Genomic DNA, 16,006 nt, shown 5'->3' on the forward strand with positions numbered 1-16,006 from the left:
AAACTGACAATATTTGTAAATCGGTCAATGGTCAAAATAGCAAGAATTCTTTCCAGCCCATAGCATGATAAAAATGTAGGTTACCTTTAATCTTTGGTATTTTTTATCTTGAATCTTTTCTGCGGCGGTGTCCCCTCGGTTTATCTGATATTGTGACGTTGGTGTGAACTTACAACCTTGAGGTTTCTTTCACAAATGGCAGATGTGGCACTGCAAGACTAGTGTTTACTGTGTTTATATAGTCACAGTTCTGTGGGTCCCGGAAGATCAGTGAAAATGGTCAGAAACCCTGGCGGGGAAAGGGTTAAGTATTACTCGTTTGTGAGTATCATAGTAGCTCCATTCCATTCAATTCTTAACTGACACAGTTGCTGTGAGCAATTGGTTGATCAGCTTGGTCACAAACACTATCTGCTTCTCTTATTTCATGTAATTATATATATATATAATTATAAAATTATTACTTTTTCCTGCTGCTGGTCAAAGTCAGCAGCTTTAAGAATCACTCTGGGTTCTTGTAACTTGTGATGTGCATTGTCATTATTTGGCAATTTACAGACTAAATCATTAATTGATTAAAACATAATCAGAATAGATTGATCGATAATGAAAATAATTGTTAGTTGTGGTCCTAATTGTAACATAATTTGTCTTTTGTGTGTGTTTTCCCCCCTCCTATAGGGCAGGAATAATGGTGTGCACAGACTGATCGTGAGGTTTCCTCTGAAGAGAAGCTTCGCTCCACCCTGGGGGGCCATGTTCGCTCCCAGACCCACACCGCCCCTCCCCTGACAGGGACATTCCCCCACGCCTCACCTGCCAGGATCCTGACTGCCTGCCTCAGCACACACTTCCTGTTCTACCTCTCATCCTCACCTCTACTACCTCAATACACACACACACACACACACACACACACACACACACACACACACACACACGTGTGTGTGTGTAGCCACGTATAGCCGTTACCAGCCAGCCCAGAAACGCAGCCGGACGCACGCACACACACACACACTTTGTCGCCAGGCTCTCAGGTGTCACACAGTCGACTGGGTTTCTTGCTGTTTAGCTGACGTTATCACCCTCCCACCTCGCACCACCCCTGCTGGGCGGAGCCACTGGGGAGCAGCCATGTTGCAGAGCGGTTTCTGATGTCCGAGGCGTGCCGAGGAGCAGGACAGGGGCGGGGCCACAGATACACTCCTCTGTTTATGGTTGGCAGCGAAGATGACGAGCGGCACGTGGGCCCAATGGAGGCAGGCCTGAAGAACCAGGTGTTTGGAGGAGAAGGGGAAATGGAGGATGAGTCGGATGAGTCGGTAGGTGGAGTGTCCTGTAGGCCGTTGGTTCAGGTCTATAAAAAGTTGCAGTGAAACATTCACTACTATAAAGATGTATGAAGATACATTTCATAGTATGCAGGTGTATAAAGAGGTGGACTCTTATTGATTCAGGTATTATAAGAATGTGCTTTCCTACTTTGACATCTTTGCTCATCTCCCAAAGGCTCGGCAGTTGATGTACAAATATTCAACTTCTTTTGGGATGAACTGCCTTTCCTAATGCAAATTACACTCGCAAAAGTTTGGCATAATCCCTTTTTATATCTTTTGTTGCTTGTGGAATTTGATACAAAATCGTACGTATATTCCCTTCAACTGTTCTTTGTTTTCTCTTCACACCTCCCCCCCATACAGAACAGCGCCCCCTGCAGCTGGTAGGGATTTAGTGTTTTTCTTCAGCAGGGCGGTTCATTGCTGACAGGCGATCTGGTTGAAGGATGAACTCTTCATATTTAGGTCACTCTGCCAAATATATTATGAGGTTGTTATTATTAAAGTTGTGTGTCTTCTTAAGACCTTTTCTGACAAAGTAATTGAGATGTCTATCCTCCTACTCTAAAATCCTATCCTACTCTAGCACAAATCGGCTAAAGTAGCTGGTGAATGGGGGGGAGGGGGGTTAGACTAATATTTGCCTAAATTTCTTCACCAGCTTAATATCAGCATTGGCTTGTATTCACAAATATGAAGGCCTACTTGTTGTGTTGACGTCTACTCTGTCATGGGCATTAGATCTTTATTTATGAATGTGCCATGTTTGTAGTAGCTGTGATGAAGCTCTTGTTCAGATATGATGAATGTGTTATAAACCAGACACACTTATGAGCCAGAGTTAAACATCTACACCTTGAAAAATGGGATTTCGAACATGGTCATTTGAGGTCAGTAGGAAATGAATGGGGCTGGAAACATTGAGGAGGGAAAAGTATTTGGAGTTGGGGAGAGTGGAAAAGGGGATGAAGACGGGGGATTTACAGAGGCTTGCGTGAGAACAATGCAATAGATAAATAACTGGCAGGCTTGTGGTCTGTCGTGTGTGGTAGTGCTTCTATAAAAAGACTTTATGGTGCCAAAGATGATCTTCCCTGAATATAGATGCTCGCTTGGTCGCTCTCACTTCCTGATCTCTTTTACGTTGACATGTTTTGTCGATTGACTGATGCTGTGATCCAGAGTGACTTCAACTGAGTGAACAGGACAAATGGCATGGCTGTTAATGGACACATTAGACAGTCATCGAACAGTTAATTTTTTTTATAGAACAATGTTACAACTGCTAAAGTAGGAACTTCTCATTAACAAATTTAGTTCAACAAATTCGTTTTTTAATTAATGGTAGATGACAAGCAAGCAAAGCTGTTATGTCGACAGGATTACGACCCTATTAGCTGCATATACGGTATTCTGATTGCCTTGTTTTATTATGTTAAAGGTTTGTTATTAATGAAAAGGTCAGCTTCCTTACACGTTTTTCTGTCCCTCTCGATCGCCAATCCCCCCCCCCCCCCCCCTTCGCTTCCCAGCCGTCAGAGCGACAGATTGTGGTCGGGATCTGCTCCATGATGAAGAAGTCCAAATCCAAGCCCATGACGGAGATCCTGGAGCGCCTGTGTAAGTTTGACTACATCGACGTGGTCATCTTCCCTGAGGGGGTCATCCTGGAAGAGCCTGTGGAGAACTGGCCTCTCTGCGACTGCCTCATCTCCTTCCACTCCAAAGGTAAAATCAATCTACATGGTTAAATGCATTCTGTGGCACAATGGGTTTTGTTGCTTCACTGGCTACTTGTACATCTACATGCATGGAGTAACCCACCTACTGGCTATCCTTCATGGGGTTACGTTGTTTACTGGAATCTTTGATAGCTTGTGACTGAGCAACTAACAGAATCAATATTCCTGACCAAAGATGGAACAATCCGCTGGCAAAAAAGTATGAAAATGTGCACACCCCAGCTATCTCTCTCCTCATCAACTTAACAATATTAGGTTACTTCTGTTACAGGGGTCAGAAATGATGACTCGAATGGTAATAGTAAGTACTGCTGGCTGCCATGGTTTCTTCTTCACATGGAAAATTACCTATGCTTTGCGAGTCTGAGTTTGTGCAGAGTTTGGTTGTTTAATATCGGGCTAAGCCAGGCATATTAACCTGGTTTTCTCATAATATGAGTACAAGCTAACCTGGGTTATTGTTTTGGGTTTTTGTTTTAGATCATTTTTGGGGGCATTTTTATGCCTCTGCCGGTGATAGCCAGGCCAATGGCATTATGGTTTTGGGTTATACGTACGTCTGTATGTATGTCCGTCCGATGTTCATTAACGTTGTGTTGTTGTTCATTAAGTTAAGCATATGCTCGACAAAAACACATATGTTGGTGCTGTGTTCTTGGATCTCAGAAAGGCATTTGACACTGTCAACCACCAAGTACTCCTGGGTAAATTGTCTCATTTCAACTTCTCTGCTGATACTATAAAATGGTTTAAGTCCTACTTAACAAACAGAAAACAGTGTGTCATGGTTGATGGTGTCAAGTCCCCTTTTCTCAATAACCCAGTTGGTGTGCCACAAGGATCGATCCTTGGGCCATTATTATTTTCCCTGTACATCAATGACCTGCCGGACATATGCCCTGACTTCAATGTGCAGATGTACGCTGACGACGCGGTCATTTTTGTACAGGGAAAAACAACCGACCTGATTTCCTGTAAACTCACAAATGTATTGGAAAAGGTCCAACACTGGCTGCAAAACACGTGCCTGTTGCTAAATACAAAAAAAACTGTATGCGTGATGTTCAGCAAACGACCAGTTGGTATCACAAGGTCCAATGTGTTTCTGGGGGGGGAGGAATTGGAATTGGTCTCCCATTTCAAGTACCTCGGAGTCATTTTGGACTCGAACCTTTCTTTCAAGAAACACATAAAAAAAATGAAAAGCACAATTAATTTCAACTTAGTTAATTTTAGACAAATCCGGCCTTTCTTAACAGTTGAAGCAGCTAAAACATATCTTCACTGCATGATCTTCTCTCACATTGAATACTGCTTCCCAAACTGGTCGTTTGCAGGTGCCACTGTCATAAAACCTATTGAACAGCTATATTACAGAGCCATCAAGGCATTTGCTAGAAAACCTTTGTCATACCACCACTGTAACATTCTGGAACAACATCTCTTCCTGAGTTTTGAAAATCTCAAGGTCTTAAAGAGTGCCTGTTTCTTCTTCAAATGCCTACATGGACTAGCTCCCCCTCCGTTACAGGAATTCATCCAAAAAAATAGAACCACTGGACTCGGCACTAGATCAGACACCAGAGGTGATTGCAAGGTCCATCGTAGAATGACCACGTTTGGTCAAAATGTCCTATCGATAAAAGGCAGCCAAATATGGAATAGTCTCCCCGTCTCCAGAAGGGACAGCCCCACCCTTGCCGCTTTTAAAGGTAGTCTTAAAAAATGGCTGAAAACAAACCAGTCATGTGTCCACAGGTAGTATGTTTTTTTCTTCTCTTTTTTTGTGTATTATTATTATGTATTTTATTTTTCTAAGAGTAATTACTGCCATGTATTTTAGAGTGTATTGTTGCTACTCCTGTTTTACGTAGTTTTAGAGTGTACTGCTGCTACCTATGTTCTATGTATGTTTTTATTATGTTCTACGTTTTACGCTCTGTTTTTTGTGTTTTATGTTTTATGGGGACAACGGATGGAAATTAGCCTCGTGCTAAATCCGGCAATTTTTACACTTTTACTATGTTCCAGGTTTTACTATCTGTTTCTGTGGTTTCTGTGTTCATTGATTTTGCACTGTCCCGTCCAAATAAACTAATAAAATAACAAATAAAATAAACGCGATATCTGAGGAACGCTTTGACGGAATTTAATCAAATTTGCCTCAAACGTCGACTTGGACTCAAGGATGAACTGATTAGATTTTGGTGGTCAAAGTTCAAGGACACTGTGACCTTCAGAATGCCATTTCCAAGCTTGTTAACACGATATCTCAGGAATGCCTTGACGGAATTTCTTCCAACTTCGCTCAAACGTCAGCTCAACTTGGACTCAAGGATGAACTGATTAGATTTTGGTGGTCAAAGGTCAAGGTCACTGCGACCTCTCGAACGCCATTTTCAAGCTCGTTAATGCGATAGTATCAATACCATTTTTAAAAAATGGATACAATACTCATTTGCAAAAGGTATCGACGATAGTATAGAAAAAAATTAAATAACGGATACAATATTCATTTGCAACAGTATCAATACCAGCAGTGCTATCCCTTAATGAAAAATCAAACGTACTACTGATTTTTTCCCTCCCTATCATTGGTAGTATGTGTTGCTTCAACAAGGTAAACGTGTTCTGATAGGCTGATGACTAGAGCAGGGGTAATCTGCTGTGTAAGTGCAAAGTTTTAATGAGTTTTATCAGGCCTTAACTATGAAGAAGCGTGACCCCCACCACCGCTTGGTTGCGACATTTACACAAAACCAGGTTACTTGAGTTACTGGGTTGAGAACGCAAATCTCCATGCATGTAAACGCAGCCACTGAGGAGGGCAGATATGATTAGGCTTTAGGGAACACCACTTCCTTACTGTGTGTCACAGCAGAGACCGGCTTCTCATGTACTGGTGCATGATGGGATAGGGAGCCGCTCTACATCCTCTTGACTCACAGCATCTGGCAGCAACCACACAGCCTGGTGTGTGTGTGTGTGTGTGTGTGTGTGTGTGTGTGTGGCTGTCTGGTGTGGTGATGTGCAGTGCCAGTATGGAAATCCTCAAAGGCTTTGAATGAATTCCTCAGCTAACATTGTGTGGTTTTTCAAGGGCAAAATTAGGTCAATAAACTCAACCTCACAATATACTGCACAAGGCTTCTCTCTCAAATGATGTAATGCTGTCCACATATGGGCATTTAGGTTTTAGTCTGTTGACTTACCTGTACACTAAACGCAGCAGTATATGTGGTGATACTGTGGCCCATACACATGCACATATAAGTGTCTTCCCTCTTCAGTGATTTGTCTATTTATGTTATGGGACTGTTTTTCCATTCTATTTTTAATGGAATGGGAAATTAAGTTGGTGTGTTTTTTAGACCATGGGAATATACTGCTCCAGACTATGATTAGCAAGTGGAAAATGTTCCTTCCCTCCCATAGTGCTCGACATGTCTATTTATTGATAAAGCCTTCGCCAGACATGCTGTCCTGTAACTTATTGAGGAGTGTGCTTTTGAATGACCTGGATTCTGCCATAATGCTATACAGTCATACTTTCCTGCATGAAAAACACATGTCACTACTAATACTGATAATACCACTAATTAATATTACTAATAATGTATTTGTAATAGGACTTTTCCTAACGTTAGCGATTGCTAATGTGTTGGACTAGGACCTGAGTCAGAAGTACAAATGTAACAGATTTCATGAATTGGCTATAGATTGAATCATTATTGTGTTATATCAATCGGTGATAGAGAGTACTAAAACTGACATTTATATGAAAATGTTGCACATTATTCCTTCAGTTATTTGTAAATGTTCTTTGATCCTGCTCCGATGAATAGTGGTCATCACCTGCATGTGATCATTTTCAGGTTTCCCTCTGGACAAAGCTGTGCAGTACGCTAATCTGCGAAACCCACTGCTCATCAATGACCTCAACATGCAGTACTTCATACAGGACAGGTACAATATGAGCACACACACACACACACACACACACACACACACACACACACACACACACACACACACACACACACACACACACACACACACACACACACACACACAGCAACTACACTCATTAACACACACATACACAGGGCGTCCGGGTAGTGTAGCGGTTAATTCCCTGCCCAACACAAGGGTTGCAGGTTCGTATCCACGTGTTTCCTCCGGCTTGGTCGGGGCATCCATACAGGCACGATTGGCTGTGCCTGAGGGTGGGAAGCCGGATTTGGGTGTATCTGTCCTGGTCGCTGCACTAGCGCCTCGGTTGGGGCACCTGGTCGGGGTGGAAGGGAACTGGTGGGAATAGCGTGATCCTCCCATGTGCTACGTCCTGGTGCTACCGGTGAAGCTCCCCCTGTCAGGTGAAAAGAAGCTCAAACAGAAGCACATACACCATCTCAGTTTCTGTCTTGGAGGTTATCTGAACAGGTGTCTGATTTCTTGCCAGGAGGGAAGTGTACCGCATACTACAGGAAGAGGGCATCGACCTACCTCGTTACGCCGTGTTGAAACGGGACCCTGACAATCCTGAAGGTCAGGACGGATTCTTATTTTTTCGTTGAAAGAGTTGAATGCATGAACCCCACTGCCTTATGTACATAAACTTGAATAAATCATTAATTTAATACTTAATTTCTATGGATAATGTATTCTAGATGTTATGGTTTATGGGATCCTACCGGCCAGCGCTAATCTAATGGTAATCTAATGCCCCATTCACACTGTAGCAGTATGTGGTAAACTGGCAGAACGGATGTTCATTGTTTTCAATAGGAGAGCCACAGTAAACTGTGCCAGGGAAACTGCTGCCTACCGCCTGCAGATCAAACTTGGCAACAGAAGTATCATTTTCACCACTTTTGTCCTCTACTGTGGCAGGGGAACGGTTGTAGCCCTGTATGTTTGTCCACCTGCTCTTCTCCTATCTTCTTCCTATGCAGATGAAATTGTGGATAAACTTCTGTCCAGATCTTCTGTCCATTTTGGAGTCTGAGATGGGGGAAAAAATCATATTTAAAAATGTATTTAAAATCAAAGTAAATATTGATAGTGGATTTTTTTTTTCTTTTTTTTCCCACATCAGTGCATTGAATGGGAATTTGAATTTGAAAATGGGAATAGAACCCCTCCTATGCTCTGCCTATGGGGGCGGGGGGCTCAGACACACAAGCTGACTGACACACAGTGGGGAGCCTGTTTTTGGGCTGCGTCAAGACAGCAACAGTTTACCCAGACTAGCAACGGAGAAATGCCGCAATTTACTTTCAGAATAAAGGTTTTCAAATTCTCACCTTTGGAGAAAAAAAGGCATTTCAATGAATGAAACAGCACATCTTGTATTGTATCAAAATACTGATGTTAAGATTACATATGGAGTTGAAACTGTGGCTGTAAATCACTACTCAAAATGAATATTAAGGTTAACATTACAATGAGTTTTATTTTGAAAGCCCTAAAGCAGAAGAACTACTTTCACATGCACGCTCATGCACTAAATGATGAAAAATAAAAAATAAATGAATTGCTTATGAACTGAACTGCTAATTTTTTGAGACTGTGAACTTAGTTCAAAATTCAACTATGAATGTGAACTAGTTCATTTTAATCTGTGTGAGCTAAACTTAGAACTTAGGAAACGCTATTAACAGAGTGTAGGTCAGTGGCTCAAATCCTCAGATTAATTTATTCATTCATACAAAATACAAACTTCTTCCATTGCCCCTTTCATTAATAAATATGTTGCTTTTAAGATCAAACACCTAATTGGAAATAAGTAGTTGACTTTTTTGGCTTAATGTGTGTGTAATTCCCCAACAAAGTGAAAAACCAAAGTCGTTGTGCTGCTGCAGAGTGTAACCTGGTTGAGGGGGAAGACCATGTGGAGGTGAACGGTGAGGTGTTCCCCAAACCCTTCGTGGAGAAACCTGTGTGTGCCGAGGACCACAACGTCTACATCTACTACCCCACCTCAGCTGGAGGCGGCAGCCAGCGGCTCTTCAGAAAGGTAGCTTTCCTCAAACAAAGCTCTGGGCCGGGAAGAACATGTTGGCTGAGGCGTAGATCCACAGCCAATTCCAATGAGCGAGAAGGCAGGGTTTTTCCTTCATAGAGGAACTTTTGGTGCCCCCCAATAGGGCTGGGCTAGTGGGCGATATGGACAAAATCAAATATCACAATATTTTTGACCAAATACCTCGATACCGAAATTACAACAATATTGTAGAGATGACTACCGTAATTTCCGCACTATAAGCCGCACCGGAGTATAAGCCGCAGCAGCAAAATTGCCTGTTTGTTACATATATAAACCGCACCGGACTATAAGCCGCAGGTGTTTTAATGTTGTTTTTTTTTTATTTTATTTTTATTGTGTTTTAATGTTTAATTACCATATGTAAGGGTTCATGCACAGAGGGGATTGTCGGGAAAGAGATGGCTGTTTGAGGAAGCTCCCATTTATTAACATTTCAACAAAACAACATAACACAACACCACCTGTGTTTTTTTTTACAGTGCACACAGTGTCCGCGGTGTGGTGAAAAGAGGGCAAGAGAGGAAATTAAAACAGAAGTGGATTTATAGTTAGAAAGAGTGCTAAAAAAGAGAGATTTTTTTTTTTTTTTTTTTTTTTTTTAATCCATAGATAAGCCGCACCGTTATATAAGCCGCAGGGCCAAAAAACGGGGAAAAAGCCGCGGCTTATAGTCCGAAATTTACGGTATTGGTGATTTCACAGTCTAGTAAGTTCAGAAAATTACATCACTTTACTGTTAATGCAGCCGTTAAAATCAGGAAAAGACGACACTCATGCCATATCACAATATTACGATCTCCAAGCCCTACCCCCAAAAAGGTTTTAGCTAGCTTATGTTTTTAGTTCAGTCTTTACGCGGACCAATCATGCTTACTGTTGTCCGTAATCACCCCCCTAAGGCCCATTCTGAGCCAGGAAAAACGCTGGAAGGTCAGGGTTCAGAGTGACGGGACACATGTCTGCTGCAGAGACTCGAACCTGTGACCTTTTTGCAAAGATAGCCTATAGTCAGAAGATTATTGAACTTGTGTGGTTTATATCTTTTGTTCTTTTCATTGTTGATTGTTCTATTTTGTTTATTTGATGTTCGCACTTTTACATGTCTATCCCTTGGATTTTGTTCTGCTATATCCATAAATAAAATCAATCAATCAATCAGGCACATCAGTGACACAAAATACTGTGGTAAACCTGCTGTGGGAGGTGATGTTTGGGGGCGGGGGAGCGATGCGCAATCTATGATGGACTGTTTGAGGGGATTGCCTCCAGCCGTGGGACTATGCATGTCAGTCTCTGGGTTAAATGGCAGAGTCCTCTCATTAGGCACATGGACCATAGTAATCGGCTTGAAATAGGTGTATAAGCCCAAACCGATTAAAAATGCTCCATATAAACACCTCAATCGGCTCAACCCCAAACTGAGTGATTTCTTTTTAATTAAAATATTTCCCCCCCGATTTTTTTATCCCATTTTTATCCCCCATTAGTGCTAATTTTAATTTATTTATCCTGGTTGCTGCTCCACCCTCTGCCGATCTGGGGAGAGCCGAAACTGGCTCCATGCTTGTCTCGGAGCTTCCTCCGAGACATGGGCAGTAGCCAGCCGCTTCTTTTCACCTGACAGGGGAAGCTTCACCGGTAGGACATAGCACGTGGGAGGATCACGCTATTCCAACGAGTTCCCCTCCCTCCAAACAGGCACACCTAACAACCAGAGGAGGCACCACTTCAGCGACCAGGATATTGATTAATGTTTTGGTGACGGGTTCCTATATGAAGGAAACCCCCAGGGGGCACGGGGAGAACATGCAAACTCCACACAGAAAGGCCCTTTTGACGACCCCACCCGGGCGGTGGGCACTCGAGGACATGCGGACGGCACGCACTCCTTCAGTGCTCACAGCGTCCCAGGTGGGAATCGAACCCAGGACCTTCTAGCTGTGAGGCGACAGTGCTTACCACTGCTCCACCGTGCCGATTGAAATTTCAATCGGTTGCAGAGGGGTAGTTTAAACCTTTTCATAAACCGATCAAAGGAAAAATGTTATCATGTAAACGATGGAACGGTTTACTCTCTGGCTGTGTTCTTTCTGCACATGCCCATGATGCCCTCTGTCTGACATAAAGGAGACTCCTGCCTGCTGCAGCAGGGCAGGAGAGGAGGAGATGTTCTAACTACACCGCATGCGCGTGGACAAAGTGGAGATTTTCAGCACTCCGGCGACGAGAAACCCGAACGGAGTAACGTTAGGCTATGAAAGCTCCAAGCGTTTTGTCGTCAGGATTCTGTGTCTCTCATTTCCGTGTGACAGTCCATATGTCTGGCATAATTCACGCTTTAGGCTACCGGTATGATAGCCTACAGTATGAATTTATTCTTCACTGCAAGAAAATGTGGCCTAATTGAAGAAGTGTGTGAGAACTATGTGAGAAGTGTCAATTGCTTGAGTCTCACGGACAATGCGAGAGTTGGCAGACCAGTCAAGTTTGTGTATTCATCACTTTTGCGCGCGTCGCACAGCTGTTCAATTATATCGGTGCACGCTCTGGGCGCATGTGAACAGCAGAGCGTATTAAATCACATCTCCTTCAAAGCGATTGACTTCAGTCAGATTGAGGAAAAAGTGTGCATGTAAAACACAGCTAGTGTTGCTGGAGAGCTCGTCTAACCTGTGTGTGTACTCTTGGGGGCAGGCTGTGCGTTCGCAGCTGGTTAGGGCTGCCAGCGACGAAGACAGCGAGTTAGGGGGAGGTATCCCGAGTTCACAGGAGGGGAGGCTGGTAGCCTCCTTTAGCCAGACAGGGCCGGGGGCTTTTAGCAGCGTGTGCCACACCGCTCTCCAGCCTTGTGTCCAGCGTCCGGCACGCCGCCGTGCGCTGCCAGCACCGCCGAGGGTCTCGCCAGCTGGGCGAGTTAAGTTTGAACCTTTTATTATTTCATCCATGTTAAATGTTGCGTGCGTCATTCCTTCCCTACCCCTGTTTGTCGTGCATAAGAGGAGAGGAAGAGCCGGGAGGTTTTACTGTGGGAGGCCAAATGACCTGTGGGTGGGAGTCACCTCTCTGTCCCAGTTTGACGCGTGTAACCCGGGCGTTTTGGGGGTCACCTCTCTGTCCCAGTTTGACGTGTGTAACCCGGGCGTTTTGGGGGTCACCTCTCTGTCCCAGTTTGACGCGTGTAACCCGGGCGTTTTGGGGGTCACCTCTCTGGCCCAGTTTGACGTGTGTAACCCGGGCGTTTTGGGGGTCACCTCTCTGTCCCAGTTTGACGCGTGTAACCCGGGCGTTTTGGGGGTCACCTCTCTGTCCCAGTTTGACGTGTGTAACCCGGGCGTTTTGGGGGTCACCTCTCTGTCCCAGTTTGACGCGTGTAACCCGGGCGTTTTGGGGGTCACCTCTCTGTCCCAGTTTGACGTGTGTAACCCGGGCGTTTTGGGGGTCACCTCTCTGTCCCAGTTTGACGCGTGTAACCCGGGCGTTTTGGGGGTCACCTCTCTGTCCCAGTTTGACGTGTGTAACCCGGGCGTTTTGGGGGTCACCTCTCTGTCCCAGTTTGACGTGTGTAACCCGGGCGTTTTGGGGGTCACCTCTCTGTCCCAGTTTGACGTGTGTAACCCGGGCGTTTTGGGATAGCCCCTCTTAGTGTGGAAACTTAAGTTGCTGTGTAGGCTACTGTATTTATTGAATGCTCTGCGTGCCATCTTTTCACGTGTGCCATGCCGTGCGTAATCCTGTTACTGTTTGATCTATCTGCTATTGTAGTGGTTTGCCTCATCAGTTTGTAGTGGTTTGCCTTAAGACAGGGGGATAGACACTCCCTCAGTGATAATTAATAATAAATATAATTCATGTAACTTATAAAGCGCTTTTCAGTGACCCAAAGACGCTGACAATATGAGTCGACAAAGAACAGGTAAGAGGAATGAAAATAGAAATGATGGACAGGGAACAGATTGAGAAAGATAGCGAAGGTAAGCAGGGATACATAGAAGGAGGGGGGGGAGATGGCGGGCAGATGAGAGGAGAGAAGGAGCAGGGTGGGGCGGTAGTTGTGGTTATGGGTAGGGGAGGTTGTATGCCTGGGAGAACAAGTAGGTTTTTATGTGGGATTTGAAGAGGGTGAGTGAGGGTGAGTCTCGGACAGGCTGGGGGAGAGAGTTACAGAGATGGGGGGCTGCTCTGGAGAAGGCTCAATCGCCGAAGCTGCGAAGTTTGGTTGGAGGAACGGTGAGGAGAACAGTGGATGAGGACCGGAGGGTTCAGAAGGGGTGATGGGGGAGGAGGAGGTCAGTCAGGTTACAGGTATGGGGGCACCAGTTTATGGAGAGTTTGAAGGTGAGGAGGGCTAGTTTGAAGTTGATGTGTTGTTTGATGGGGAGCCAGTGGAGGACGGGTGTGATGTGGTCCCGGGACCGGGTTCTTGTGAGCAGACGGGCGGCTGAGTTCTGAACCAATGGATTGGAGCGGGAGCTGATGCCGGTGAGGAGGGAGTTGCAGTAATCTAGGTGGGAGGAGATGAAGGTGTGGATGAGGGATTCAGCAGCAGGGGGGAGAGGCAGTGTCTGATTATGGTTATGTTACGGAGATGGAAAAACGAAGTCTTGACAATGGAGCTGACGTGGGGATCGAATGAGAGAGTGGGGTGTAATCATCAGTGTAAATCACTTGGCTTAAGGTCTGTTTTTGTCCCTATTAAAACTTCAAGAACTACTTCTAATGTGAGTGCTGTTGCCTACCTCTGTTCCTGTGATCTCCCTGCAACCTGCACCAATTAAGCTGCTTAAAAACTAGGAGTTGTGCATGCTATTCCCTACTGTAAATGCAAGATATTCAAATGATGATATGGGCGGGAGGTTGACGTCCAGTTTGTTAATTCAGATGCACTTATTGTACAGGACGGCGAGTCCCCCACCTCGCCCAGAGAGGCGGGGTTTGGAGAGGTAGCTGTAGTTGGGGGGGGGGGGGGGGGTGCCAGGTTTTGGTGAGAAGGAGCAGATCGATGTTATTGTCAAGTATGGGTTCAGATATGAGAGGTGATTTGTTGGAGAGGGAGCGAGTATTCAGGAGTGCAAGGGAGATGGATGGGGGAGCAGGGGGAGAGAGCGGAGGTTACTGAGGTTAGTGGTGCGGTGTGAGACATTGACAGGGATGCGGGTGGTAGTCCAGAGTGAGGGGATGTTAGTGCCTTCAGGGTAGCATAGAGTCCGGTTGCGATTGTGTGGGGAGCCTCGGTGGATATAGCAGCGTTAGCGGAGAATTGGGTAGTTGTTGTTGAGTGAGTGAAGGTCAGTAGCAGCGTAGGTGAGTCGGGGGAGGGTTAGTGGAAGTTGGGGGTAGGTGGAAAAAATGGGAGTCCAGAGGGAAATGTTAGGAGTAGCAGGAGGGTGAGTCCGAGTTGGAGATGAGACATGAGTACAGATGAGAGTAATCCGGGGAGTATGTTGGCAGTAGCTAGTAGCTGGTAGACAATGAGTTTTGTGGAAGTAGCGTTGGACCAGAACGGCGGTGTGTTGTTGTTATGATTGATGTTGCTAGCCTGAGACCGAGCCCGCGTGGCAGGCCAGCCTACCCGTGCCATGCCAGCAACCAAATCCAGCAGCCATTGGAACCCCGTAATTCACCTGTGATTCCCTCCATTAATTCTTGCGTTGTTACCTTAATAAAATAAAGCTATATCTATTTTTCCATATTCCTGTGTTGTTTGGTCTCCGACAGAGCCCTTTCCAGGCTGGTTCATTACAATACTATGTCGGAAACCTCATCCAGGGCTATAGCATTGGGTGATTAGATGGTGATAAGGTAATGTAAGGTTTAGTTGCAAGCACCTTGTTCATTCTCTTTCTTTCTGTTTCTCTCTCTCCTTGCTGTAGATAGGGAGTCGCAGCAGTGTGTACTCCCCAGAAAGCACCGTACGTAAGACTGGATCCTACATCTATGAGGAGTTCATGCCCACAGACGGTACCGATGTCAAGGTACTGTGGATGTTCAATTGTTAGAAGTCTACCTGTATACCTTGAATACATTTTGCCACCAGTGGCCCATGCTGATAGAATCATGCAGTTCTCCAGTTCCCCAAATTCACAAATCACCATCATCCAGAGTTCTTACACAGGTCTGGAAAAGCATTAAGAATGAATTTGATCATTTCCGGGTCTTGAATACTTTGGTAATTTGAAGAAAATAACAAAAAAGTATGGAAAAGTATGACAAATGTTGTGGTTAAGTCTGATACACACACATAATTCTACCTTTTTATTGATGTGAAGATTACTGTTCAGATAGAGGGGTGCTCTTATTACGCAGCCGCTGTCAGGAAACCGTGTAGGAACCCTAATCTTCTTTTCTGAGACATTTTCTGTCTGTGTGTGTTTTCTGTGTGTGTGCGTGCCGTGCGTTGGCTGTTCTGGCGACCCCAGGTTTACACGGTGGGTCCAGACTACGCCCACGCTGAGGCCCGGAAGTCTCCAGCGCTGGACGGGAAGGTGGAGAGGGACAGCGAGGGGAAAGAGATCCGCTACCCCGTCATGCTCACTGCCATGGAGAAACTGGTGGCCCGCAAGGTCTGCCTGGCCTTCAAGGTAATCTTAACACGTTCACTGCCGTCGACGAGTTAACTCGTCAAAAAAACAACAACGGTTGACTGCCGTCGACGAGTTAACACGTTCACTGCCAATGGCGAGTTGACTTGTCAAAAAAATTCCAACGGTTCACTGCCAATGACGAGTTGAGACGTCAAAAAAACGGTGCTACGTGGATCAATGCCCCCCACGTCTCCTATAAAAATATTGGAGCGACCGAACGTGTACAACCCATTCCACCGACCCACTAAGTGGCGACAGTGCTCTCCATTCTAGAGGAAGGCAAGCAAAAAGCACTGT

The 16,006-nt window shown here is 45.0% G+C and overlaps 1 protein-coding gene across 5 annotated transcripts in view; it reads left to right on the plus strand.

Annotated features, from left to right (window-relative positions):
• The first annotated feature begins 1,058 nt into the window (after positions 1-1,058).
• Positions 1,059-16,006, plus strand: part of ppip5k1b (diphosphoinositol pentakisphosphate kinase 1b) — a 112,385-nt gene continuing 97,437 nt past the window's right edge. For all 5 annotated transcript variants that reach the window (XM_083655008.1, XM_083655010.1, XM_083655011.1 and 2 more), the window contains exons 1-7: positions 1,059-1,322; positions 2,870-3,065; positions 6,955-7,045; positions 7,542-7,627; positions 8,944-9,098; positions 14,999-15,100; positions 15,545-15,706. In XM_083655008.1, the coding sequence (XP_083511134.1) occupies positions 1,155-1,322; positions 2,870-3,065; positions 6,955-7,045; positions 7,542-7,627; positions 8,944-9,098; positions 14,999-15,100; positions 15,545-15,706 (960 nt within the window). In that variant the 5' untranslated portion in view covers positions 1,059-1,154. The remainder of the gene's footprint in view (positions 1,323-2,869; positions 3,066-6,954; positions 7,046-7,541; positions 7,628-8,943; positions 9,099-14,998; positions 15,101-15,544; positions 15,707-16,006) is intronic.

This window comes from Poromitra crassiceps (assembly GCF_964638095.1).
Source record: "Poromitra crassiceps genome assembly, chromosome: 18".
In the NCBI taxonomy this organism is placed as follows: domain Eukaryota; kingdom Metazoa; phylum Chordata; class Actinopteri; order Beryciformes; family Melamphaidae; genus Poromitra; species Poromitra crassiceps.